This window comes from Stegastes partitus, unplaced genomic scaffold, assembly GCF_000690725.1.
Source record: "Stegastes partitus isolate 25-593 unplaced genomic scaffold, Stegastes_partitus-1.0.2 Scaffold11, whole genome shotgun sequence".
NCBI lineage: Eukaryota > Metazoa > Chordata > Actinopteri > Pomacentridae > Stegastes > Stegastes partitus.
Genome location: NW_007577742.1, coordinates 376,631 through 404,146, shown reverse-complemented (window position 1 = coordinate 404,146; position 27,516 = coordinate 376,631). Strand labels below are relative to the sequence as shown.

The following is a 27,516-nucleotide window of genomic DNA, read 5'->3' as shown; positions in this document are numbered from 1 at the left end:
CCGAAGATTGTTTTTAGTTTTTGTCGAGTGACAAGAGACTGGCTGGACTCCTTGACATAGACACAGCGGTAATGTAGCTCACCGAACTGTTACCACTGAACATAGGCATGTGTGAATTCTATTAGTTGTAATAGCGCCGCATTAGCTAACGTTAAAGCTAATGCTAACTGAGTTACCTCAGCCATGAATGTAGAGACAACTATTTTCAGCTCTGCTATGTTGAGCCTAGTTAGTTACAGTGGTGGAAGAAGTAGTCTGGTACTTCTCCTACGTTAAACTACTCCATTACACGTAAAAGCTGTGCACTGCAAAAGTCACTGACGTAAAAACAGGTTCCAAACTTTCAACTGCTGGAATAAGATGGGGAGCTGGTGGGCAGGGTGAAGGTCTGTCTGTCTGTCTGTCTGTCTGTCTGGATGAATGAATGAATGAATGAATGATAAAAGTTATTGAGAAAAGTGGTCGTTTTTCTATTCAGGGCGGGCTGGAGAGACTATCATAGCTCTCTGTTGCCATAGTTTATTATTTACTTAGCTGATCATAGATGTACTGCCACTGTTGTTGAGTAGGGGTGATACTGATTCATCTTTAGATGATTAATTCATATTTAGAATTTAACTGGTTAACATATATTTACCAATAGGGCAAAAAACATAGGAAGTTTATGTCAGAGAATGTTTTGTCCATTGGCTATAGTACCTGGTTTTGCTGTTTAATCAGGTGGAAGACTACAGTTTGTGTTTAATACTCTAGTGACTGGAGGAGTTGTTTATTTGGACTATGGGGAGTTTGTGTTTGCAGGCATTGTGGGGGTTTAGATAGTAAGAGATCACCATGACAGAGACTTTTGTAGCAGTTAATGGCTTCTGGCCAGAGCTCAGGAATTTGGGAAGGTAACATATTTTTAACTGATATAGTTTAAATCAGCTTGAAATAAATTTGTAATTTGAGATATTTAGCAAAAAACAGTAACCAAGACTGACTTTCTTCCTTTCAGTAAATGACCTGAATACTTCTTTATGTAGAACTACCAATACAAATATGCTTTATGACAGGCCCTTGACAATGTTATGTCATCAAAAAGACACAAATGATATTTCATGTACTGAACATGCACTCAGGTTTAGGAACATGCAACTAAAACTAATGCAGTCTCATACAACAGTCTTAGAATGGATCCTGCTCTCATGAGTGGTGAAATGTTCAGGTTCTCTTGAAACAGAGAAATTTAATTTCATACAGCTGATTTTAATTTAATGTATTTAATTCTATTCTGCAGGTTTTTATCAGGTGGAAGGACAATGGGATAACCACTGATCAAGCATCCACTCAGCTGACAGCTGAAGTGTCTTCGCAAATAACTGCGGGTGTTATAAAAGGTGTCATATGAGATTGATAAGCATTTGAGAATGAGCAAGTGGGGAGACCGACTGAAGAAGGTTGAGCAGCTTGCTCAGTCCTTCCAGCTGAATCCTCTGACGACGCGCTACAAACCTCGACTGTGGCCGTGTCAGCCTTCCTCCATCTGGAAACTTTTCCCCCGTCAGAGTCTGGCTATCAGCTTTGCTCAGAGCTGCAAAGAGGTACAAGAGATGCTGCAATAGCTCATCAATTTGTACTTTAGGTTTTATATTTTTTTATGTAAAAGAAGGACTGCTGACATTTGTGTGTTTTCTAGGCTGTACATGTTTTTGCACTTGAGAAAGAAAAGACTTCCATGGGTCAAAGGATCTACCTGGTTACCAGTTACAGTGAGCTGTGGCATTATTACAGGTAAGTGTCAGTTCTGCATTTGTAGAAGTGCATCTTCTTTCGTGATGACATCCATTGATGACGATTTATCTCAAAAAAATGTTCAGGACTTACACTCAGTCCTTGATGCACTGCTACGAGGTGATTCCAGAGGGTGCTGTCTGTAAGCTTTATTTTGACTTGGAGTTTCACAAGCCTTCAAACAAAGGATCAGATGGGAAAAATATGGTGTCTTTGTTTATCCAGGTAGGGTACATTTTTATTTTCTCATTCACAGTTTAATGTGAAAAATGTAACTGGGAATATATTTTTACTGAGCAGCTTGCCTCACGTACATCTAACAATAGCAGGAAATAGTTCTATCTGAATTTGTTCAGGTAGATTCATGCATTCAGTTTTTCCGAAATGTGGATGTTGTCTGCTGATTCAGGTCTGGCTAGAAGAGCAGTTTTCTTCCACAATAGAAGTATTTTGTTATTGTTGCTGCAATAATAAAAGAGCATTTGAGTTTGGGTCACTGTTGATTCATCATTGATTTAGATGAGCAGAAGATGATTACTGAAGTAGCAAATCATGTTAAATATAAAAAAAAGCTACAAATGAAAAGCGGTGGTTTAAATTTGCTTCACGAGACTAGAATCTTGCTAAACATCTGCATAGATAGTGTGTAGTTTAAGGTGTTACTTTATAACCCTAAAGATGCAGAATATTTAATACATTTACCCGTCTGTGCTTTGTGTGTTGACAGTATGTGTGTGAAAAGCTAATGGAAGTTTATGGCATTGAATGTTCTGCGAAAAATATCCTCAATCTGGACTCCAGCACAGAAGATAAATTCAGTCGACATCTTATCTTCAGTCTCCAAAATGCAGCTTTCAAAGACAACATACATGTTGGTATGTTCAGCAATAAATGGAAGCAGCAAAATGTTTTTTGCATATGCAAATTATTCATAGATTCTGTCTCATTTTTGGATTTCAGGTAGGTTTATCCATGCAATTCTTCAACCTGTCCTGAACAAAGCCAAAGGTGGAAGTTGTGTGGATGATGGGATTAATCCAACAGCAGACAACAAACAAACAGGGTTTGTTTTTCAGACTTCTGAAAAAAAATCTTTTTATTTCCCCACTATAACCACTTTGTGTAAATTTTCTAAACGATGTCTTGACAGTGGAACACTTGCAGTATCTGAGGGGAAACCAGCAAAGGCAGGTGGGATGACCGAGAGTCCACAGACGAAGAGGCGTAAGCAGGAAGAGAGAGACCTCAGCTTCCTCCAGGTGAAAAACAAGGATGGCAAAGACTGTCTCTTTGTTGATCTTGGTAAGAGGAACCAGAACCTATAGCAAAGAACCATATAGCAAAATAATAGCCCTTAACATTAAAAAAAGTTTGGCTTTCTTTAATCATTCTGTAAAAGAGTCCTTCTTGTTCTTTCAGTATAAGTGGTGGGGAACAATACGCATGTGCAAAAAATGTACTCAAACAAGTGTCTGACAAGTCTGAACTTATCCTTTAATTACTGTCCATGATCTTTTTGTAATCAATGCTTGTATGTACCTGTGGATACTTGGTTCCAATTTGCACTAACAGGTGTCTACACCAAGAATAGAAATTTCCGACTTTACAAATCATCGAAAGCGGGGAAGAATGCTGCATTCACTGTGGCAGAAGACAATAAGTTTATTGCCAAACCCAAGAAGGGAAGTTCTGCAGAGGAAAGCGTCTTTCTGGCATCCTTAGTGTGCAATGTGAGGTATATTAGACACCCTTACTTCAGTTTTCTCTGTGCTGAAAATACATTTTTCAAACCTCTACATCAGGTGTTACGACTGTGTATCATCAGTTTCACAGGTCAGAGAGTTCTTACGTGGGACATCCCAGAAACAAATGAAACCAAGACCTCGATGCCTCATTGCCAGCAGGGATCAGCTTCAACTTCAGGTAATACTGAACTGCAAACAGCCGATTTTCCTCATTATCTTGCATAAACATGTTGTACATTACTACTTACAAATCAGTTTGCACATGTTCTGAGTGTCTCTGGTTTTACTACAATAATTTTCAGGATAAAAACTTTTGATAAATGAAGCTTAGTCTTATCCATTGTTGACAGATGCACTGTCTGGCTGCCTGTCGTCTCCTCACCAGGAAGTGGACACCTTTGTATTAACAGTGGTTAGAAAGGATGGACTACAAGGAAGTAAGTGTTTGGCTGTTGCAGAGCACACTGTTGCAAAAGATGTGTCAGTTTCAAAAACATTTGCATATTTAGTTTGGCACAAAACACATTTCTGCTGTGAGATGGTATCGTCACACAGTTCACTGGGTCATGATGTTACTGACTCTCTTTCTCGAAAAAAATATTTTTCTTAATTTTAAATGCGTCCCTGCAGTGAATATGGAAAACTGAAGTGATTATTAAAATAGCGTGAAATAGTAAACATTCCTTCTTCCTATGACAGCTTTTTTGAATTAAATGTATATTTAAAGCATTAGATCTTGTCAAAATCCTTGTGCTATTTGATGTTTTATTTAAAACTGCCACCCAGACTTGTGTTGCCATATGCTGCTATACACATTTTGTGTGTTGCTAAAAGTCTACACTCACACCACCACACCAGCCATTGTCACAGTGCGTTATGCAGTATATGTCAGCCTGCCAAATTTTCACAATCTCATGCAAATTCAACAGGCATAAGACGATGGAACTACTTCGCTGCAGAACAACTTCTCGTCTATGACATAGCCAAATACCGCTGGTGTGAAAATGTCGGCAGGTTTCACAAAAGCAACAACATCATGTATGTACAGTTATGTTTGACGTTCTGACGGCTGTGAGTGTGTCTCGTCCATCCTTCTGATTTGGTGTCATCCTCTCCAGGATTGTTGTGGATTTGAAAGAGGAGGTGTGGTACCAGAAGTGCCACGATCCTGACTGCAGGAACTTCAGGTCCTCAAGTATGTTAAAGAGCTGCTGTACTAACTTGTACTTAAAAGCAGTTTGAAGAATCTGTGCAGTGATGTAATACAACCTGTTTGTCTCTGTTACAGGTTACCCTCTGCCACAAGAGATCTGTGTCAGCTACATCATAACACTGGTTAGTTCATCCTGACTGACTAATGTTAATTTGTCTGGAAATCTGGCATTTCTTCTTCACACAGCAGCAAGTGACTGCATCTTCTGTTCACTGACAGGATGAGGAGGACCAGGTGTACTTAATGGACGATGCTGGCAACATTGAACCCAGCCAGATACCAAACCAGGCCCACCAGAGCACGGTGCGTCCAGTGGAAGAGACTCCTGATTTGTGGGGAAATGAACGGGATGACCAGGACTACTCAAAGAGTCTTGATGACTTTGAACAAAATGGCGGCGAGATCTCAGACCAGCTGCTGCTCACGTGTATGGCAGATTTTGATTCCCAGTAGAGGATAAGGTTTGTGCTATTTTGCAGCACAGCATCAAATATACCGGTAAGACTTAATTACATCCTATTTAGCGTTTTATAGAGTACAAAAACATGTAATAAATGGTTTATAACACACTCTAAGCTAATAATTAAATAGGTGGCTATTAATGCATTTGTCAATGAGTAACTCTTTTTGAGGACATCCTGGTGCATAAACAATACAAATTACAATTTAATTAAAAGTTAGCTAAAGTATATACAGTAGCTGCTTACAATATACATAGTGTGGCTTAAACTACCTAATAAATGTTTTAATACTGTTTGAATGATAATTAGCTACATATCATGGCACTTTATTGACAGTCACAGAGCACAAACATAAGTTTCTGCTTTTTAGAGATAAATATGCTTGTGTCTTTAGAAAAGACAAACACAAAATAGTTTTGAAGAAAGAATATATTTGGTACAGTTAACAAAGACCCAATACTTTTAATTGTAGCACAAAACTGCACCTTTGCCCTTTTCATATAGAAGTCATAAAAAAAAAACAAAAAACAACAAGAACAACTTGTACTGCCAAAGCGTCCTGAACATGATTAGATGTGCGTGATGATCATCGTTCAGTCAAATCACCTGAATTCACAACAAACCTTTTTTGTGAAACAGCTGAAATGAAGACTGTTGGTGAAAAGTTGATGTGAAATGCTGACAAGGAAATGGAATTTTTTAGCATCAAAATTGTTAATAAAAAAAAAAAAACTGTTAAAATTATTTTTGTTATACCAGCGCTACAACAAATTTACCCCAAATACTTGTGCAATTTAGAAATGACAGTTGTTTAGTTTTACCCTGCTGCCTGTGGCACTGAAATATGAAAGAGCTTTTAAAAGGAGGCACTACACGTACGCTATAGCAACATTCAATATTTTACATGCAGTGTTTAAAAGAAAACAATCAAAAAAGAAAAAAACACAACAAACACAAAATCTGTCAAGCAACACGATTCCCAACGGGCTCTAACTAAATTCTGCACGGAAACAGGTTTATCCAGTCAGTCCTTTAGCCTGCAGCACTGAGAAACATGGGAATGCAGGGAATTACATCTACAGAGTATCAGGCAAACTCTGCATACAAATATACTTCTCCAGCAGATACACTATTTACATGTTTCATGATTACATTAAATATCAACTTAAATAGATTACCAAAACATTTAAATATCCTGGTATATAAATAGTCAATATTTGTCACTGCTGTAAAGCATTTCTACAGGATTTTCTTCCTGTTGCTCCCAAGGAAAAAACCAAAAAAACTAGCTGAAATGTTTGCAGGAGCTCAAGTCTTCTGACCATGAAACTGTCAGACTTAATGGCAGTAAAGGCATGAGCAAGTCACAATTCTTCCTTTGTGATTTTTCACCCTGATTCATGGATAAATGATACCAGTAACACGATGACATGCTGTGGGATATTCTTCACTAATCAGCCAGTGTTGGCAGGGAAAAAGTAGCTGTACAGTTACTAATAAAAGTGGGGATAATCCATACTTAAACCCAAGAGTCATCATCTAATTTGTTTGAAGCTAATCCCCACAAAATTGTTCAGGTTTTCACTGGCAGAAAACGTGAGGAAAATCCCCTCAAGTGTTTTGGTTCTGGCTGTGTGCTTTAAATCACTGTCACCATCCCTATTGTAGTCCTAAATCCCAGCTCAAATCTTAATTCCGGCATAAAGTTTATCAATCTGTTCTCTGAAGCAGCTCCGAAGTTCAGCCCTCTTGGCCTTCAGGGTGGGAGTCAGCAGACCGTTCTGGACAGAAAACATCTCGGGATGTAACGCGATATCTCTCACCTGCAGTGGGGAGAAGGACAAAAAAGAATGACAGGGAAAAGAATTATTGTAATATCACAAGTAGCGCTGCAATTACCAGTTAATTAGTATGTTGAGTATTTGCTTGAATAGTCGCTTTGTTCATAAATTGTCTGAAAACAGAGAAAAATGGCTACCAAAGTTAAAAATTGCACCTTGAAAATTGAGTTTACTTCAAATTCTACATAGAAAAGCAGCATATTCAGAAATGACAATGCAATTTAGTCCTGAAGTAAATATATTGTTGCATTCAAAGAACAAAAACTTGGTGGTATTGTGATAAAGTGGAACACGCAAAAGTCACCTGTTCAAAAGACTTGAGTCCTGATTCTTTGCCCAAATTCAGGATGTCCTCCAGAATAGCTTTCTTCACATCCTAAACAAGCAGTCAGGAAAAACTGTTAGGCAGCTGTAGAGAGCTGAACCGTGTGTTCAAGATTGCTGATAATGATAAATCCAACCTTGTTATTACACAGCTCAGAGTAGGATCCTTCAAGCCCCTTTTTCTTGGCCCAAATAGGTAAAAAGTCTGGATCGGGTACAACAATCCCCACCAGGCAAGCCTTTAAAACACAACATGGAAAAGATGAACATCAAATGCTACAACCTGTTTGCAGAATTTGCGTGGAATAGGTTCCATAACACAAATTTGTGATAGATGAATTAATCACTGACCTGTAAGCTATCACCATGAACAAATATCTGGGCTACTGGGTCGCTGCGATTATAGATGGTTTCTATTTTCTCCGGGGCAATGTACTCTCCTTGTGCCAGCTTGAAAATGTGCTTCTTTCTGTCAACAATCTTCAGAGTTCCATTCTGCAATAAAATAAAAAAAAAGAAAAAAAAGAGCAATTTAAGTCTAATAACAATCAGTTTTGGGTCAGTATTTGCCATTTATCCTGTTGTGCTTACTGGAAGCCATTTCCCAATGTCCCCTGTGTGCAGCCATCCATCCATGTCGATCGCCTCAGCTGTTTTCTCAGGGTCTTTCAGGTATCCCCGGAATACATTTGGTCCTTTGACACACACCTAAAGGGACAGAGATTAGTTGCTTTAACCTTCCAGCACATAGACATTATTTTTAGTTGTTAAATTACTAGAATGGAACCCTTTTAGCTTTTACATGTTTTAGGATTTACCCTGCCTGTTGTCCTCTACATTTCCATTCGTTTTCCATTCACACACAGAATTATTACAAATAGTTTCTTGCTCCCATCCAATATATGTTGCTAACAATGATTTTTTAAAAAACAGGGCACTCTTTAGTTGGTCTCTCCTTAAAGGCTTTCCTGGCATTGGATAATGGTTGGTACATGTGACAAGCGTCAAATTGGTCGTGTGAAGAAAAGAATTAAGTTTATGGAAGGAGTCTGAAAGGAGCAGGACACCCTGATCAGATGGGAAACAGGTTTTCAAATGATGCAACAAGCACTTTCAGTTTGATGGACACCGAGGCCCTAAATCTTTCAGTTTCAGTGTAAAGTACACTGGCTGTGTTATCTGTAATGAACAAAAGAAGTATGTCTGTACAACTATGTGCCTTTTTTTTAAAATAAGCTTTTAATTGTTTTTGGACTGAACTAAGTCCTGCAGTAATCAAGCTTTTATGTTGTCAGAACCCCTCTGGACAGACAGTTAGCAGGATAAATTCATTGTTGGTTTTGACATCTTGAGAAGATGTGTTGGAAAAACAAATTCTGTGTATTGTGTAAAAAGTCAGAGCAAATAAATAAATTGATCTCATCTAACAGTGTCTACTTGATAACTAAACACCCTGCTCACCTCTCCCTCTCCATTGGCAGCCAGGTAATTCATTTCGGCCACATCCACCAGTTTAATAGAATTGCAGGGCAGAGGAGGTCCGACGTGACCTGAGGATGAAAATTAGTCAGTTTAGCTTCGTGGTTCAAATCATCACTGAGGCCACTCAAGAGCAGCAACGTTTAGTGGAAGGTTCGACTTTTACCTGCTGTCCAGTCCCCAGGCATCGACATTGAGCACCCAGCTGTGCATTCAGTCTGGCCGTAGCCTTCATAAAACTGTGGGAAGGATAGATGTTATGAGCAATATTAGATTTAAAAACTAACTGTCTCAGTTGTTAATAACGATCTGTGTGTGGCTCACCTGACAGCCGAGAGCAGCTCGTAGGAAAGTCAGGATGGTCGGAGACACCGGAGCTGCTCCTGTAATCATAAGTCTCACACGACCGCCCAGACTCGCCTGGAATGGGAGAAACAAATAAGAAGGTCTAAATATCACACCAAAACTGTTCCTTATCCATCAAGTTCACCAAACCCTCTCCAGATTCATCTACAGTAATGATTGTGAGGAACTGTTTTGAGGATGTTTATTGTTAGGAAAATTCTTCAGTGGAGTCCTAACTGCTCCAAATCAATACACAGAGTCGTCAGTCAGAGCAAAGTTTTACTTGCAGCAAGGAGCAACATGTACAGCACAGAGTCTGAACAAGTGACTGACTAAAAGCATGATGCATTGGTTCTTATATACAGAAAACAGAAGGCAACCTCCCGCAAATGTGTGTGTAGGCATGGTGTTTTGACTACCCGCTAAGGACGTCTGGTCCTTATCTCACACTCACAAGGTGAAATAGAAGCAATGGACATTTACAGCATTCTCATACTTAGATACAAAGATCACTGAATCATGACATAGAATTATTCTAACATTTATCTAGTGTCTCCTCCTCCCCTCTGGTCATCTCTGTACCCGCTAAAAGGACTGAACCTCATTGAAAGATTTTTTTAAAGCAACTTTTTTGAATTTCTTTAAACTTAGTAGAGAAGATAGAATGCTTTAATAAACATGTCATGCTTACCTGCACTTTTTTGAAGATGAGTTTGTCCCACATGCTGTCTTTTCTGACGACTCCATTTTTCATCTCTGCCTCTTTCCTCCGGAAGGCAAAATCGAGCAGCCATCTTTTCAGCGGTGTGTTGGCTTGACCAAATACCTGGAGAGAAATGAGAAAACCGCAATTAGTCCTCTACAGAGAATCACCAGAATTTCTATTAAACACTAACACTACGGTAATTTCCGGACTATAAGCCACTACTTTTTTCACACGCTTTGAACACTGCGGCTTAAACAATGATGCGGCTAATTTATGGATTTTTACCAATTTGCCTCAAGACGTAAGTGACATTGAGAGCGACAACGAAAGAGAGTCTGAGGAAGTGTGCAACGAAGTAATTCTGAGGCTGTTCAATTCCGACACTGAAGAAGACGACTTTAGTGGTTTTAGTGCGCAGGAGGAAGATGAAGATAGTCAATTTTTCCTGGTAGACTACTGTATTTTTTATTTTTTTTAACCAACCATGTTCAGAAAAAAGCATTTACGGTACGTATTTGTGTATGTTGCCGGTACGTATGTAACTAGCAGGCACTTTAAGTGGTTAAGTAACAAATAAGGTTTCAATTCTGAGTACTTAGTCTGACCTTATCAAACATGCGGTTGAGGAGACGTGGGACGACGGGGAAAACTGTTGGCTGCAGTGTTTTCAGATCATCCATTAAGAGTCTAATGTCCCCTTGAAAGTAGCCGATTCGAGCCCCGTGGATGAGGATGACACCCTGAGGGGAGAAAAAAAAAGAAAAGCGGTAAGGCAGTTTATTTCAAAATGTGACACTGAAACCACGGAGGGCACTGTTGTTGCACTTCATCACACCACACATCCATTGTTTGTTATTTAAGCCAACGAACGTATTTTCCCAAATTCCACAAATCCAACACTTGATAACTTCATATCAGCACACACAGCTCGCCATTTCTTTTACAGCTGAATAGTGTTATAACACACATGTTTTGAGAAATATAAACACTGATTGTCTTTGTGTCATTATATGTGTTCTGTACCATCTTGAATGCATCTGTGCTGCATCTAAACAAAATTGCTTTTGATCACGTGATAACCAAGCAGAACTAAAAACACAAGCATTTCTTGTCTACGATCTCTCTTCTTCTAAACTCCCTGTAAAGTCCTTCCTCACATTGAAGGTAAGTGAGTCAACATACCTGCACAACCCTCTCAAACATGTGAGCTAGGGGGAGATAGGATACATGAATGTCATGGAGGGTCAGCATGCAGTGCACCTGCGGAGGACACACAAAGCAAAACACATGCACGTATGCAGGTCAAGCGTGGCGTACTGTACCTCCACCACCCTCTCAAACATATGGGCCAAAGGGAGGAAGGAGATGAGCACATCTTTATTGGAGGGCTTCAGTGTGTTCTGGACAACATCACACAGGAAGGAACAGAGGAGTGAGCAGGACAGAGGAACAGAGGCCAGGACAGAAAATATGAAGAGGACAACCAGAGTCAGACTGCGGTTTTAGGTTTGAAGTGAGATCGTAATGCTTATTTGATTTATGTAAGAGTGAAAGGGTGCATGTTTAAATATTGAAATATAGGAAATACATTTAAAAAAACTGTTTTCTATACAGTCATCCTCAAATGTATTCATACCTTCTATTAAAGAAAAGGCAAAATTCACAATAATCACTCAAAGAACTAGAAACTGAAAAAAGTAATAATGAATAAAAATTTGTTAAATTATAATTTACTGAAGTAAGACGTTGCTTTTGAATTGTGGTTAAAAAGAATATTTTATACAAACAAACAAAACTGTCCTGGACAAATTAGAGCACTTTGCTGATGAGCAGTGGACCAAAATACCTGTCAACAGGTGCAGAAATCTGATTGAGAGTTACAGGAAACACTTGATTGCAGTGATTGGCTTAAAGGGTTGTTCAACAAAATATTAGTTTACAGGTCCCATCAGGCTGGTTTACTTGTTTTTCTTTTTATACATTATTACTTTTGTCAATTTCAACTTATTTCAGTGACAGCTGTTTTTTTTCCTTCTTTAATGGGAGGGTATGAATACATTTGAGGACGACTGTAATAATGGAACAACAGATTTGTGTGCATTAAAATACCATTTAGAACTGTGGCGTTATTATAGATAAAACCATATTTGTTTCTTGGCTTTATCTGCCGATGTCGATGTTCAAATCTGGTGTCTTGAAAATTAGAGTGCAGGACTTTTAAATATAAGTCTGTTACATTCAACCCAAACTAGTTCACACAATTTAGGCCTTTCTTCACCAGAAAAATCTCTGTTTTTGCAGTATGTTAGTTTTAAATTTGCTTTCTGTGATGACATTTACACCGGTAGAGCTGAAGACAGCAGCAAACGTAACATCGGAGACAGAAGAGGCTTCAGCTGTAGCTACGTATCTGGTAGAGACAACAGCAACAGAGACAAAAACCCAGAAGTGTAGACAGTATTCCTGTAATTACTTTCACTGCCAGAAGGGGGAGACAAACAAGGGACATTAACTGGAAGTAAATTCATAAATAATTGATTTCATTCAACCTAAAACATGCAAAGGAGTGACAAGTACTTTTGTCAGCCCAGAGTCGTGCTTGTCTTTCTCTCTGGAAGTCTGACCAGTCAACAGCAAGAATATAAGGAAGTTTGTTGCTGTGAGTGCACATTTTGAATTGAAGGTGACTTGGATGAGTTTTTCTCATCTACTCTCTTCTCTCATGTGGATTGTTGTTGTTTAGAAAGGTTGTAGTGAGTGAATCAAACGGAGACTGTGAAAGTCTCGTGGGTGCATTTGTTTACCTGCGTTATTCTAATGAAAGCTGCAGTGTTGCAGATTACATTTCCATGAGTGAGCATTGCACCTTTTGGGTTTCCTGAAAAACAACAAACAATTAGGATGATAAATGATGTTAAAAAGAAAAGAAAAGACAAGACAATTGTAAATATAATAAGAGTCCAGTAATTACCTGTGGTTCCAGATGTGAAGCAGATCAGTGCGAGGTCCTCTGGTTTGGGAGGCTGTAATTAGATCACAGATCTACACTCATGCTTATGATGCATGAATTGCACTTGAAGCGTGCATGAGGCTTAATTTTTGTACAGTGAAAAACCAAACTTGTCCTGGATGGATTCCTGCTGACTAAGTTAATTGTCTAAGCTAAAACAATGATTTCCATTGTAGATATTTAGTAAGACTTAAGAGCCTTTGTATTGTGGAAGCAGGTCAGGTGAGGTCCTACTCACCACTGGTGTCTGGTGGTTGGCTTTACCCAAGGCCTGGAAACAAACACAAAACAGAGTTTTAGCATCCTGATTGTAATCATACATTAAAAACAGCACTCTGAGGCCTAATTTCCATTGACTTCTAACAGAACATGATTGAGTGACAGTGTGACTCAAATAGCTGCTAACAGAAAAACCTTTTTTTTTTCTTTTTTTTTTAAAAGACAGACATAAATACATTATTACATATTCTCACCTCAAACTCCTTCAGACTCAGGATGTCAATGCCGCTCTGTTTCCCCCGCGTCACCAGGTCACTATCAAACTGCTCCATGAGAACAATCGTCTTCACCGTTTGTTCTTTTTCACCGACACAGTCCAGAATCATACGAGCCTTTTCAGGTACATCACAGATGACCGTTGAGATGGTGGCTGGAGAAACAGACGCCATCAAATTAACCACTTATTTAGTCAGTATCGCTGTCCTTGATCTAAAGCGCTTTGATAATGCTGCAGGTGTTGTGCAGCCAGTGTGTGTGAAGGTGCCCTTTTGTTGTACCTCTGTCAAGAATGTAGCCGATGGCTTCGGTGCCCAGAGTGTCGTACAGTGGGACGGCTACCAGGGAGTACGTGTAACAGGCAAACTCTGAAATGGTCCACTGCCCAGAAAACAGACTCATTATTTAGTCATTAAAACCTCAAGAATGCCAAGTGTTATCCTACTAAGAATGCTAATGATATGTAGACAGTTGACAAAACTCATAAAAAACCAGAACCCTTAACCCTTTATGTGAGTTTTGCTTAAATTTTCACCCATCTGTAGCTACAACACATTCATTTATCTGTACAGATCAGTCATGCAATCCCTGTTACACACTCCTGTCACTGTTAATATAATCGATACTGGTACAATACAAACACAATGAATGCTACAAATATAAGACTAAATTGCTATAAACTGAAAATCATCCAAGATGTGGGCGCTGACTCAGAGTCTAGAATATGACTGTATGCAGTGCGTCAAATGGCTTAATTAAAATCTATTTTGGGAACAACCCAGGTCTTTACTCACTCTTTAATCATCTATATTTGCCTTTTTCTTTTGTCTTTGTGATGCTAGCTGTGATGGTTGGTAGTTCTAGCTGACTGTGGATTGTACACTGATTACACATCATTTCAGTCTCCTAAACTGTATATGGTTCATAAGACAACGTGAACACAATAGACAGGACTGCACAGTGAACAGAGAACAGTTTTAGACACATCTATTCCTTTGCTTAACCCTCTGAATCCCAAGTGGTTTCTGGGTGTTTTTTTTGGCTCCAGTTATAGTTTTACTGACTGTCGGTTAATTTTTTACTGCAATGAAAACTCTACACCTCTACGGAAACAGCACAAGCATGGCGAGAGGTAGAGAGAACTTAAATATGTCATCTGTGTAGTATAACAAAGTTATAATGCCATAAACCACAAAAAGGAAAAAAACTAAAGTTACAGGGTTTTTACAAAAAAAAAAAGAAATCATTGTGTAAATTTTTTTACTTAGCAATATTGAAAAAAAATAAGTCGACACAATATAGATATTTTGCTACCTACATTTTTGATCTTTTCGTATTTCCTTTCCATCTGATCTGAGTAAACACAGCCTGCAGTTCCGTTTAAAAGTCCACACATTTTTCTTAAATGACTGTTGGTCACAGCTGACTCAGGAATAGTTTCATAGTTGCCTCAAGGAGTGCTTAATTTAAAATTATAATAATAATAATAATAATAATAATAATAATAATAATAATAAAAGCAAGTTGAGTGAAAACTGTGAGTCTGTTTACCCTAAACCTGCTTTGTGAAATGGACCCCTGGTTAGAGTAAACCAAGCCAATTTATTAGATTTTTCTTTTTGTACGGTAATTTCTTAAAATAAGACATGTAGAAAAAACGGATTTTAATGAAATATCAAGTTCAAGATTTTAGATTTATATGTGCTCAATTTCCAGCAAGAAGGTCACAGGTTAGCGTCCCGGTGAGGACACCCAGGATCTTTCTGCTTGGAGTTTGCATGTTCTCCCCGTGCAGAGTGGGTTCTCTCTGGGTTCTCCAGCTTCCTCCCACACAGTCCAAAAACATGTTGAGGATAATTGGTAATTCTAAATTGTCCGTAGGTGTGAATGTGAGTGTGCTTGGTTGTTTGTCTCTAAGTGTAGCCCTGTGATAGACTGGGGACCTGTCCAGGGTGTCCCTGCCTTCACTCTAAGTCAGCTGGGATAGACTCCAGCCCGCCCGCGACCCTCATAAGGATTAAACGGTGGATGGATGGATGTGCTTAATTTTCCAACTGAATGGCCAATCACAGATAATTGGGTCAGGGACTGTCAGAAAGTTGTAAATCTGACGATTTTCTTAGTTTTTGTAGTCTCTAATTCTGATAAATGTTGTCATTTTGGTGATTCTTTTAAATACAGCATCCTTTAAACCCACCGGTGGGCCTTGGGATTCGGAGGGTTTATTGAACAGTGTGACAGAAGCACCGAGGATCAGCTGTTTTACCTCTGGTCTGTTTTGGGAAAAGATGCCGATGAACTTGTCTCCTGTATGAGAGTGTCCTCTGTGAAGGAGGGCAGAGCCGAGGTTCTCTGCTCTGTCTGCCACCTGTGCAAGAACAAAAGACAGGTTTTAAAATTTACTGCAACTCCGATAGTTGTCAATTGTCTATGGTTCCTCATTTAAGTGTCTGTGATCTCACCTCTCTGTAAGTCTGCCACTCGTAGGGCTGGTTTGGTTTCCTTGATCCTAGACAAGGTCCATTATCTGTGAGAGGAAGATAAAGCTTCCTTTTATCAACCTTTCATGTCTCGAGGGAGTTTTCTCTTTAACTGATAAAGGGAGATACACTCACTTGATACTCTGAGGCCTCGTTGGAACACTTCATACATTGTTCGGGCATCGTCGTAGAAATGTGTCATGTACTCATCACTGTCATTCAGAACTGACCTTCTGGCACGTTCTCCACCCTACGAGGGAAAAAAAAAAGTCATGAGATAAACTTTGTGGTACTTTAAATGTGGCAAGGATGGAGGAAGTTGTCATTGAAAACATGATTAAGCTTCTGGAGAGGATCCAGTTAACATTCCTGATGACTGAAGTTAGTTTTTGGTTTTCTTTTACACTTTTGTTGCAGGATTGTGCTTCAAATATTCCTCTAACACAGTGAATTGCTGGATAAAGAGTAACTTTTAAGAGTTGGAAAGGAAACCCAAACCACCAGATGAGTTGACAATTTAGACTACTAGCGGAAAAGAAGAGATCACTTACTGGTATTTCCACCGACTGCATACCGAGATCACAGGGAGGTTTAAGGGCTTTTGGCCGGGTGGCAAACCAGTAGGTAGTGATGGCAGCGAAGGCACCCATCCCCATGAGCGCGTTGGTAGGGAAGCCCCGCACGTACTGCCGAACGTCATCCAGCTCGGGAATCCGCAGCTGTCTCAGGACTTCCTGAGCCTGCATGGCTGTTCTGATCTGACCCTGCCGGCAAACACAGACAGTAGAGAGTCATTTGGAAACTTGACTTTTAGCCAGATTTCTTCACTTCTGCATGTGTGTTTCAGTTCCATCAGGATTTGTTTGGATTAAAGACAATTTACCTCTCAGTAGGACTATAATCAGGACTTCTTTCATTTATTACAGTTCTTGGAAAAGGAAAGTTCTGCTCCTTTATTTAAATATCTTCTTATAAACTGACCTTTATGTTACCACAAAAGAATCTTAGCGTCACAAAGGGAGGTGGCTGCATAATCCAAACTCAACGCAATATCCCCCGAGTTCTCCGTCTCACTTTCACTTTGTTTCACTTGCACATTTACTCTGCCAAACATCTCTGCACATCTGAGTTTAGAAGTAGCCCCAAACACCAGATATAAAGTCTTCCATTTAGATTTCTGCTCTAAAATTGCAATTTCACGTTCCTTTTCAGGGACCGTTTAATAGGAACACTGTGGACTATCAAACTGATCCCTGCACAGTCACATTGTTTGAAGCATTATGTCTTTCATTTCTTTCTGTGACATGATCCATTTCTGGCATGCTGACGTAATGACAACACAAAAACACAGAAAACCAACATAAAGCTTCAAGGACAGAGCCACAGTGAACCATTCAGGGCAGAAGCAGTATTCAGTGCTGCGATTCAGTGATGATCCACCACTTCACTGTTAACTATATTTGATTATGTGATTTAAAATACTGCATATCAAATATAAGTTTAAGAATGCCTCCAAACTGCAAAGAAACCCTTCATTTAAAAGATATCCATAAACTTTGATAGTGTACATAAAGACCGTCATTGTGAAAGAGAATGAATCAAAACACTAATAGCAAGAAAAACAGCGACTCATGAGTGCCAGATACATTTTCAATGAGCTCTCTTTATGTCTAAACACTTAAAACATTGTATTCAGAACTGCGCCACTAACATTCTGTTGAAACGCCTGAGAAGTAAGACTGTTGAAAGACACATTTGTACATTTGCACTTCCACTAATGTTGTATACAAAAGGAAGATGTGTTATCCTATTCAGCAGCTGCGCGCTTGGAAACAAAGATACAGGAAGGAAATATGACTCCACACATATTTTCTGATCACAAGCCTCCGCGGAGATATAAGGACACGACCACAGATGCTGAATGCAGCGCTGAGCCACTGGTTTTCTGAGGGGAAGAAAAGCCGTCTGGTGGGGATGTTTTAGACATTAGCTCATTGGGCTGAAACCTCATCCTTTTAAGTCCTGGAAGTGCAGCTCTGTTCTGTTTAAATTTTAAACATCACAGTCAGAATCACACCAACTGTCTGTGACTTAATTACATGTGAAAATGCAAATGAAATGAACCTGAAAAGCAATTTAAACTCACCCACTAATATGTGTAACGACCAATTATTCTTAAATTATTACGTCTCAATAAGGAAGCACATTAATCATTGAACTAGTCTTCATATTATTTCCTATATTCAATTCACGTTTGTTGTTATCAGCCTGGACATTCGGGTCAATTCATTTGACCTCTGGGTTGAAATTTAACAGCTCTGTAGGTAAAGGAACAAGTGAACAACCTCAAAGGTAACAAATGACTTCTCACCTACTTCTATTATTAACAACTAGCCCCTGACAAATGGGACTGGTGCCAACTGGGCCAAAGTACTGCAGAAAAGTTGCCAAACGTGCTGCCTATATTTCATTGACTTTTAATTAGAATGTCAATACAGGAAACTGTGCTGAAGTGACATTGTTGTAAATGTACATTTCATAGCTGTGCATCTAAAAACAAAACACCAGCAAGATCCGTTAATGTTGTTCAGTTCTGTTTGTTCTATGGGGGGGAAAATTAGGCGTAATAATTTTTAAAAATTTTCATTAAACTAACTATAGGCTCCATTAAGCCAATCTGAAAGGAAAGCAATGATCACACCACTTCTACATCAGCTCCTTGAAAATCTTGAACACAGCTGAATAGGCTGTCAGAAAGTTCAGCATTACGACTACGACAAACTAAAATCAACTAAGATCAGTCTCTATACTCACAGTTCCACAGAGTGTGAAGAAAGATCGAGACTGTGTCCAAAGCGGAGAGGTATAGATATCTGAAAGGCCCTGTGCTGCAGCAGTTGCTATTAGAAGGACTCAGACTGACCTCTAATAGACCTCTGAAGTTCTCACAACTATGAATAGCAGAAACACGCCCCTTTCAAACAGAAACACAGACGCATGACACACCATCAGCCACTCACTGGAGCGCAATTCACCAAGCAGGTTGATGAAAACCCACAGACGATTCGCTTCAGACCTCATCCAGTGTCATGAGATTTTAGTCATTAACAGAAATGCACATGTTGGCCATAAATTCGAACAGAATCACAACTAATTTAGTATGAACTGAGCGCTGATCTGACTGATTCAAGCTTCTTTTTTTTTTTTTTTACCAGAATGTTTATTTAAGGGTAAATGGAAAATATCTTATCATACATCATCTGGACGCACTGTGTGCAACGCTTGTGTTGCCGAGCATCTAAACAGCTGAGACTAGTCGGACAAAGAATTACAATTACCAATTACACAAGTCTGTTTGTTTTACATGATAGAGGTGTTGACAGATTGCCCTGTTTTGTAGCTGACATCCCAGACAATGTGTGAGCGTTAACACTGACTCGTGTGCACAAACACGAGCATGTGTGCAGATTCCTGGGAGTCGGAGAAGATAAATTGGAATTTCCAGTTAAGCGAGTCAACTCAGACATTATTTTCCTGCTTTTCCAAATGTGACCAATGAAAATTGTGGGTAATATATAACGTTAATACTTTGCCAGTATTGTTCTTCGATTTGCATTCAGGCTGCAACTAACAACTGTTGTAATTGTTAACGAATCTGTTGATTATTTGCCCATTTAATTGATTAGTTGTCTATTAAATGCCACAAAATGTTCATCAGTGTTTTCCAAAGACGACATCCTTCAATGTCTTGTTTTGTTCACAATCAAAAAGAGATTCAATTTACTGTCATAGGAGGAAAGAAGCCAGAAAATATTCAAAATTTTGAACCTAAGATATAAAAAAAATACTAAAAAAAATCAGAGAAAAAAAGTTGAACCAATCAATTAAAATAGGTCAAATTGTCAGCTAGAGCAAATCTAGACAGAACTAAACTAAACATGAACTGTGAATGTGGAGATCAAAATACACCTGGATGTTTGTGGAGTGTAACAGAAACATTAATGCTAAAATAGAAGTGAGTAATAATAAAGTCTTAACATGATTTATTTAAGTTTATGTCATGATAACAGTATGAAGTATATTAAAATGCAGTCAGTTTTCTTTTTTTTAATTTTAATTCTGTGGACTCAAAAACTACCAAATGCATTGTAAAGTTTTTAAATCACACTGACACCAAAGCCTGTTGATACCATTGATTTATAGCAGTGCTTAATAGAGTTGAACACACTGAGATATGTAATGGGGATAGATACCACTGTCTTAATTTGTTTCTCTGATCACTGACGAATTTACAACTCACTCTGCGTTTCTAAAATTAGTGGGAATATAACAAATAATGATTTTTTTAATGAATCCTGAGATTTGCCTGTGTTTCTGTGCGCTGTTAAAGCAAAATTTTATTAATGTAACTAACACTTGTTTTAATAATGTGTTCATTTTTAAAAGTATTATTTACATATTAATTTTCTTTGAATTGTAAAAAGAAAAAGAAAAAAATCAGAACTTTACAGATCATGTGTGATGTCTTCTTATGACCCAAAGTCCAAAACTCAATTTGGTATTTGACAATGTGCTGTAAATCATGAAACTTCAAATTGCAAAATGTACATATTTATCTGTCAGTTGACATAAAAATAATTGTTCAACCATTTGCAATTTTAACTTTTTTTTCTTTCTCTATTTTTTTTTTTTAACATTCTTAACGCTAAATAATTAATTCAGAGGGTAATCAATAGATTAAGTGATAGGGAGGACAGGCGTGAGTTACACACCTACTCCAAGAATGCGCCTTTCTGTCAGATGGCCAACAGCAGGCACATGCTATCGGTGTCACGCTAGGCGAAGACACAGAGGCAAAAGGTGCTGCTACACCCCCCTCCGCCCACCACCGGCACCTCCACCTCCACTCTCCATACTTGGCCTGGGAGGATGACAGGCCAATAGCAGAGCCAGTTTGCCGGTCACCCCACACCCCAGCACACAAACACAAGACACTGGAAAAAAAGAGGAGGGGAGGGCAGCGGGTTCGCTTGACACATAACAGAGCATGAAGACGAGTTGGCAGCGGCCTGCAGCTCGAGAGCAGATCACAGCTGTACTGCAGCAGTCACTCAAACCACAACCAGGAAGTTACACCAAGAGACGCCCAGAGCCGGGTGGTCATTCTAGATTTCCGTGAAAATGTTTTAGTTCCTCTTGTTGGGCGGTTGCTCTAAAAGAGACATCTGAAACTCTGGAGCAGTCGGATTGGGTGTCGAGTGTCAGGTTTCACTATTTAAGCATGTTATTACAACTTTATCAATGGAGGATTAACACATGAAGCCTTTAAACACACATAACATAATCCCACCACGACAAGACGGGCTGATTCACATGTCAGAGGCAGCTTTCTCTCAGCTGCTACATGAATCTGCATAATGTGCTACACAGTATCAGAGGCGGCTGAACAGCATGGTAGTATAAGAAGAATAAGACCTTTTTGAAACCGTTTGCAGGGAGGTGTTTTATCTTAAGATGAAACACAACACTTAAAGTGTAAAGAACGGATTAAATGGTGTGTGTTTTGCTCCATAGATAAGGAAAAACTTAATATCAGATTACAAGATGACACCTCATTCATTTAAACGAAGGTTGTAGGGCCGCACTCACAGAAAGAAAAAAAAAAAAAAGTCCAAGATTCCCTCTGTGAGGTACCCAGATGTTCCACAAAGTGTACGTACATTTGTACATTATTGCCCTCGAGCTGGTAGAGCAGAGCCGTGTGAATGTCATTTCACTGGTCACATAAATTGCGGTAATGCAGTTTGGCCACAACAACAAGATAACCGCACCGCTCCTGAGGCTTAGGTTCACACTAATGGTATTGGTTGTCATGTCCGGCTAACAATGTTACTTCTAAGACCGAGGTGTATGTATCAGGGATTTGGTGATATATCACGATATAAAGCTTAATTTCAATTTAACCACTTTATCTATCAAGGTATATCATTAATGATCTTATCTTAATACACAATAAAATACACAAATACTCTGGCACACACACTTAAAGGCTGCCACTACTGCGTGGAGGTGGTGAGGGACGCAGGGTCGTGGGTGTTTTTAGATCCAGAAGCTCTTCTCCCCGGGGCTCTTCTCCCCGGGGAAACCACCATTTCCCACCATCCCCAAGGGAAGGTGTGTGCTTTGGAGGGCCTGCTATGATAGGACATTTAGAAATCTGAAATGGAGCACTTTGGTTTGTTCATGCAACCAAACACTGCATGAAGGTCTTTGTGTGTCCCGGCACTCTGTATCTAATGCATTTAAGTGAAAATATCGAACATTCCATTGAGCAATTTCCCTGTTGCTATTGATGAAGTGTCTCTCGTCAGTACGTACTGTAGTCGTTTTATCGCTCAAGCCCACTACATCCAATGTTATCATACTAACACAACTACTTAGATTTCTACAAACAACTGTGATGCTGTTGATCCAGCATTAATGCCTCATGTCTTGCTCATTTATCATGAACAAGTCTCTGGCACGGTGCTGTCCGAAGCCTTAAAGTGTAAAGTTAAGCTCAATTTTACAGGATACTCTTCTTCAATGAATCAAATAGAAACAAAAATGCCAGCCAGGAACTAGCCTGACTCACCAAATGTAGGTGTGGGTACACGCCTGCCTTTAGCCATGTATTACACACAACCTTCCTGTCCGCTTTCCACATTTAACCGTTTTTCAAAGTCCCCTTTGCTATGAGGAACAATAACAACTGTGCAGCAACCTATACGCAGTTTTTTTCCCCATCGGTAAAAGTTGTATGATTTGTTTCACAATCAGAAATGAAAATCTTGCGTCGTCTGAAATTGGATACCTATTGTCTAAGAATTTAATACAGATTTAGAGAGGTAAGTGTGTCACAGTCATCTTTGTAAACTGCTGTGTGAGAACAGATGGTTTCAAAAGTAACCAAGCAGGACGGGCCTTAAGATTGTGAAGATTTGCCCCTTTCCTTTTTATTTGATTGAATATGCAGTAAAAGATAACACCTTAATCTATTTTTAAGTGCAATACATTGTTTTGTGACACATATATAGCATAAATTGTATAATACATATCATGTCGAATGGGAATATATTTTGTTATTAAGCAAACTTGTCATGACAGCGGAAAATAATGACAAAAAGACTCTCATAACAGGAAACTGTTTGACGTGGTAATCATTGCAAGCCTAATATCATCTGTTAATCAATGCCTCCTCTGCATCCTTGTTGCGAGTTAATGATCATCTGATGTGGAACTATATCTCACTACAGAGGAAGACGTCTTCTCAGACATCGTTTCTTCATAGGCTCTCAGACATATTGCAGCATTGCAAACTGGTGAAGGAAGCTTTTAAGCAGTTCAAACTTGTCTGTGGCTTCCTGCTTTGTAGTCAAGAAGAAACACACACAGTGGGTCACCATTGATTCTGTTCTAAAAATGCAAAATGTTGACATGGGGAGCTTGTTGTCGGATCTGCTGAAGCTGGTCAGTTGCCAATAACCTCATTGATAATTCAAGAGTTTCACAAATAGCATAGCACACCCTGAGGGAAGTCATTTAAACAGGAAAATGAGTCGATACATTCTTGTTTAAACCCCTTTGCATATACATTTACAGGGGTATAGTATAGGGAGGCTCCAAGGCCACTGTCAGACCGGTTTTTCTTGATTAGCACGGGGACACAATAAAAGTAAGTAGTGGAAAGGAGAACAGGACGGGACAACCTAACCCAGTTTGGCACATATGTACTGAATAAATCAGGCAGGCGGACGCTCAACGAGCAATAAGTCACTGAGAAACGGGGTAAAGGGTGTTTGTCACTGCCTTGTGGTTGATGAAGCTCATGTGGCTTCACTGTGACGTCTTTCATGTGTTTAAACCGTCTGCCTGACTCGTGTCCGTTGTCCGTCTGTCACATTCAGCACTGGTTTTAGGACACAAAGGCTGACCTTGCACAAGAGGACCACGCTCAAGACTTCAGGTCCTGACCTCCCAGATGAAACCGCACACTCCAGGTCACATGACCGCACAGCGGAGAAATGTACAGCGGAGGGAGGGAGGGCAGGCGGAGGATGGGATTTGTGAAGTGGAGCAAAGGTCGCACACTCGTCAACAGCTACCAACACAGCATCAGGGCACATGACCTTTACAATTCAGGTCAAGGAAACACCAACATGAACCTGGTACTACTGCACAATGCAATCTAGGCAGCAAATGAGAGCAAAATGCCACGCCGACTGATATTCAGCTGCTTTTGTTTGTTCTCTGCGGTGACTCATCCAAATTTAATTTTAAATAAACATTTAAAGATAAATATTTTCACATTTTGGGAAAAGACATGAATTAGTTTTGTTTTGCTGAGCACTAGACGAGCTAACTGAGACACTTGTGTCTGTGCATCAAGTAGAAAGTGGAGGAAGCAGCTGCTTAGCTTAGCACAAATGGTGGAAACAGGTGGAGCAGCTAGCCAGGCTCTGAGCAGGATCTCGAAAAGCCTTTTCAAGCTGAAATGCTCTTTTATCAGTCAATTTTTACCTGGTCGGACACCTTTGTTCAGCATGTAAGCTTGCTGATATTTGCTCATTTAAACTAAGCACACAGTACAGTTGATGCTGATGGAAAGGTTGTGTGTTGATGTTAGGTCACAAACCAGCTGAAATTTCAACACAGCAAAAAACTAGCAGTGTGATGAATCATAGTTGATCCAAGATCAATATGGATTCCCACCCATGAATGTGAACCAGGGATTGTTTACAAAGTTTAACCACTATAGTGTGAAATACAGTTTCCCTTCCGCTGCTACTTCTCGACAAAAACACAACTTCAAACAAAGTGATCCAGATGGAGACAAAAACGTAGCTGACCGTGCTTCACCTTTTCTCCTAGTGTCATGACATTTGGCCTGGTAGTTTTAACATAATCCTGCTTGCAGACAAACGCCGCTATATACAATAATTCCCTAAATTTTAATGTGGAGTTATAGTGACAAAACACCAAGTAGTTGTGTGTTTACATGAATGCAACCTGTTTAAAAGCAGTTGACAGTGACAGTCGTAGCAGCATACATCGCCCCTTTTTCTTCCTTTTGATAATCCAAACAAATCATCTGATCCTTGACTCCAAAGCCATGATTAGATGCCAGTTGTGAGCTCTGTAAGTGCATCTTCTACAAACCACAATTATCCGTTTATTAACAATCCATTCAGACATTTCAATCAAAACCAAAAAACATGACCCTGCTGGTGATGTGAAAAGTGAAGAAATCCTCAGAGTCAATGGGCTTGATCCTCTGAATGTGGATGCAAAGTGTAATGACAATCCATTTAATATGTGTTAAGATGTTTCTGTCTGGACCAAAACGTTGGACCGACTCAGTAACACTCGAGCAATGCTGCTGTTGTGTCTGAAAATAGCCTAAATCATCAAAAAAAAAAAAAAAGAAGTAGCTGAATATTATTCTGTAGATCAACTTTGATGAATTGTTTTAGGTATGCATACAATGCACCAGTCAGATATCCACATGTGCAGTCTTCAGTGGCCTTGCTAGATGACAGTACTTCTGATGTTGCCCCAGGAAGTGATAGGACATTAAACACAGCAGGCCTACACCGTCGACTGAATGAGCTCAAAGAAAGACAGTGGTTAGAAATGTGACTTTAGCTTTTCGTGATATTTATTTTTAACCGAATAATCTTTTCCCAGAATAAGATAATTGTTTTAACTCATATTTTCCAAGAAGCTCTAATAGAAATTCTTTTGGAGGAGCAGCATTCACAGTAAGTCAGTTCTCTCTTAATGCTCCATGCAGATGCGTGATAATCTGAGGTTGTTTTTTTTAAAAGCCGGATCCTTCATTTTCTACTCTCACATGATTCTTTCAAATTCAGTTTAGTCAGTAAGTGACATCCGTGATAGTTGGCTTGGGATGACTGTTTTTAAAAGTCATCTGCTCAGAGCTGAAATTTCTGCCTTAAAGGCGACATGTCAGAGCTGATTGTTGTATAAACATGAGCCAGTTCACGCCTTTCAGCCTGCTATCACCCTAAACACACAGACAGGCTGATACTGGTATTCTCAAATGACCGGAGCGGAGCGGGTGGCGGTTTGAATCACAGAACCACAAACTCTCCCTCTGTTTGCTCTAATGAAAGCTGCTCCTGTAGTCAAGGGCAGAAACACATGATTGCGTCTGCATGGTCACTTTCCTGTCCGCAATTTAACTGATCATTTGACTGCACTGCACGGTCAAAACAGCGTTACCTCATATTTCAAAAAGGACAAACACTCTGCATTCCACAGATTCCTGTTGGAGGAAGTTTGCCGTAAAACGCTTTCAGTACCAAGCACATTTCTGAACTGCAAACCTCTCCCCCTCAAAACTGCTCCAAAAACCCAAGTTGTTCTTTCACAGACACCGGCAGCGACAAACAGAAACATGCGGCTTACATTAGAAGTCAAGAAAACAAAGTGCTCGACGTACTGACTCAAGTGTTTTTGGTTATGATGCACTTTGACAGGTTTCTCTACATTACAGAGCAGTCTGAGGTTCAGACACACGTTCTTAAACCCTAAATGTCTGACAAATATCTGTGGCTTCTAATCTGACACTCTGCTGTCCGTCTCTTCTTTGAGAGGAAATAAAAGACGGAGCTCAACCTCTGATGTGAGTAACTGCTGATTCTCTAAAGGTTTAAAAGCACGATTACAGTATGTTTGTGTTCTTCACATTTTTATTGATCAATCACAAAGGAGATAGTCTTTTTTTTTAAGCCACTGGTTTCTATTCATTTCTTAAAGTTTGAAAGTCAAAGATTATTAAACGCTGTTTGATTTGTCTCATCCATCAAAGTTAACATCCACACCTTGAAAGTTTCTTATTTTTTAACAGTAATTTTTTAAACAGTCTACTGTTATTTTAAAGATTTTCCCTGTTTTGTTGAATTACAGATAATAACTAGCAAAATCACAAAAAGTATTAATATATATGTTAACTGGGGAAAAAAAACAGACCAATAGATGTAAATAATGTCCACATCGAAATATATATACATATATATATATAGTTATTTGCTCTTTTACAATATTTTTCTATGTTTTTTTCCACAATATTTTCTTTTATTAAATTTAATATCCCCAAAAAATCCCATTATTTTACATCTACTTGTTATTATGAAAGAAAAAAAAAGTTTATTAAGGACTGAGATATGGCTAAAAAATTTACTATTATTTTATAGATTATTCCTGTTTTGTTACATTATCTAGTTAAAAATCAATGAAAAGTAATAATTTACATGTTGACAGTAAGAAAAACAAACAGAGTTCATACACTCATTAGATTAGAAAATGTAAATTCCTCTCATGTCTGTATATTAAATATGAAGCTACAAGCAACAGCAGGTTAGCTTAGCTTAGCACAAACACAGATGAAGGGGAAATCTCTAACTTAGCTTTGTCACAAAGGTCAAAATCAACTACCTAGTTGGACCTGTAATGCTAACTAATCAACACACTGCCTCTTGTCTGTTAGATTTGTAAATAAACAGAAACAGGAGCTTATCTGCTGGACTATTTCATAGCCCCCCACCCCCTCCATAAAGCAGCAAATTGTTGCATTTTTAAA

General features: G+C 39.1%; 2 protein-coding genes across 4 annotated transcripts in view; one reads left to right on the top strand and one right to left on the bottom strand.

Annotated features, from left to right (window-relative positions):
• Positions 1–5,713, top strand: primpol (primase and polymerase (DNA-directed)). The gene is made up of 14 exons (XM_008286829.1): positions 1–68; positions 1,280–1,583; positions 1,679–1,773; positions 1,860–1,998; positions 2,501–2,648; positions 2,734–2,836; positions 2,924–3,075; positions 3,346–3,508; positions 3,599–3,696; positions 3,869–3,955; positions 4,448–4,556; positions 4,637–4,713; positions 4,807–4,853; positions 4,951–5,713. The coding sequence occupies exons 2-14, from the start codon at positions 1,410–1,412 to the stop codon at positions 5,182–5,184; spliced, it is 1,626 nt and encodes a 541-aa protein (XP_008285051.1). The 5' UTR covers positions 1–68; positions 1,280–1,409; the 3' UTR covers positions 5,185–5,713.
• acsl1a (acyl-CoA synthetase long chain family member 1a) overlaps positions 5,604–27,516 on the bottom strand; it is a 23,911-nt gene continuing 1,998 nt past the window's right edge. Inside the window, exons 1-21 of one of the 3 annotated variants that reach the window (XM_008286840.1) lie at positions 18,687–18,793; positions 16,424–16,636; positions 16,008–16,122; positions 15,855–15,919; positions 15,659–15,760; positions 13,674–13,773; positions 13,371–13,546; positions 13,136–13,168; positions 12,859–12,910; positions 12,692–12,765; positions 11,210–11,287; positions 10,493–10,627; positions 9,873–10,007; positions 9,161–9,256; positions 9,003–9,075; positions 8,819–8,907; positions 7,949–8,065; positions 7,709–7,852; positions 7,495–7,596; positions 7,338–7,409; positions 5,604–7,015 (exon numbers count right to left, since the gene is read on the bottom strand). In XM_008286840.1, coding sequence (XP_008285062.1) covers positions 6,875–7,015; positions 7,338–7,409; positions 7,495–7,596; positions 7,709–7,852; positions 7,949–8,065; positions 8,819–8,907; positions 9,003–9,075; positions 9,161–9,256; positions 9,873–10,007; positions 10,493–10,627; positions 11,210–11,287; positions 12,692–12,765; positions 12,859–12,910; positions 13,136–13,168; positions 13,371–13,546; positions 13,674–13,773; positions 15,659–15,760; positions 15,855–15,919; positions 16,008–16,122; positions 16,424–16,618 — 2,094 coding nt within the window. In that variant the 5' untranslated portion in view covers positions 16,619–16,636; positions 18,687–18,793 and the 3' untranslated portion in view covers positions 5,604–6,874. Of the gene's footprint in view, positions 7,016–7,337; positions 7,410–7,494; positions 7,597–7,708; positions 7,853–7,948; positions 8,066–8,818; positions 8,908–9,002; positions 9,076–9,160; positions 9,257–9,872; positions 10,008–10,492; positions 10,628–11,069; positions 11,148–11,209; positions 11,288–12,691; positions 12,766–12,858; positions 12,911–13,135; positions 13,169–13,370; positions 13,547–13,673; positions 13,774–15,658; positions 15,761–15,854; positions 15,920–16,007; positions 16,123–16,423; positions 16,637–18,686; positions 18,794–27,516 lie in introns of those variants that run through there. The other 2 variants (XM_008286856.1, XM_008286848.1) reach the window with 2 other exon arrangements.

What these genes read in the sequence shown, in the direction of transcription:
- primpol (XM_008286829.1), top strand. Translation starts at nt 1,410, where the DNA reads ATGAGCAAGTGGGGAGACCGACTGAAGAAGGTTGAGCAGCTTGCTCAG. An exon ending in GAGCTGTGGCATTATTACAG is followed by an intron (nt 1,774 to 1,859) that starts GTAAGTGTCAGT and finishes AAAAATGTTCAG; the next exon opens with GACTTACACTCAGTCCTTGA. An exon ending in GCAGACAACAAACAAACAGG is followed by an intron (nt 2,837 to 2,923) that starts GTTTGTTTTTCA and finishes ATGTCTTGACAG; the next exon opens with TGGAACACTTGCAGTATCTG.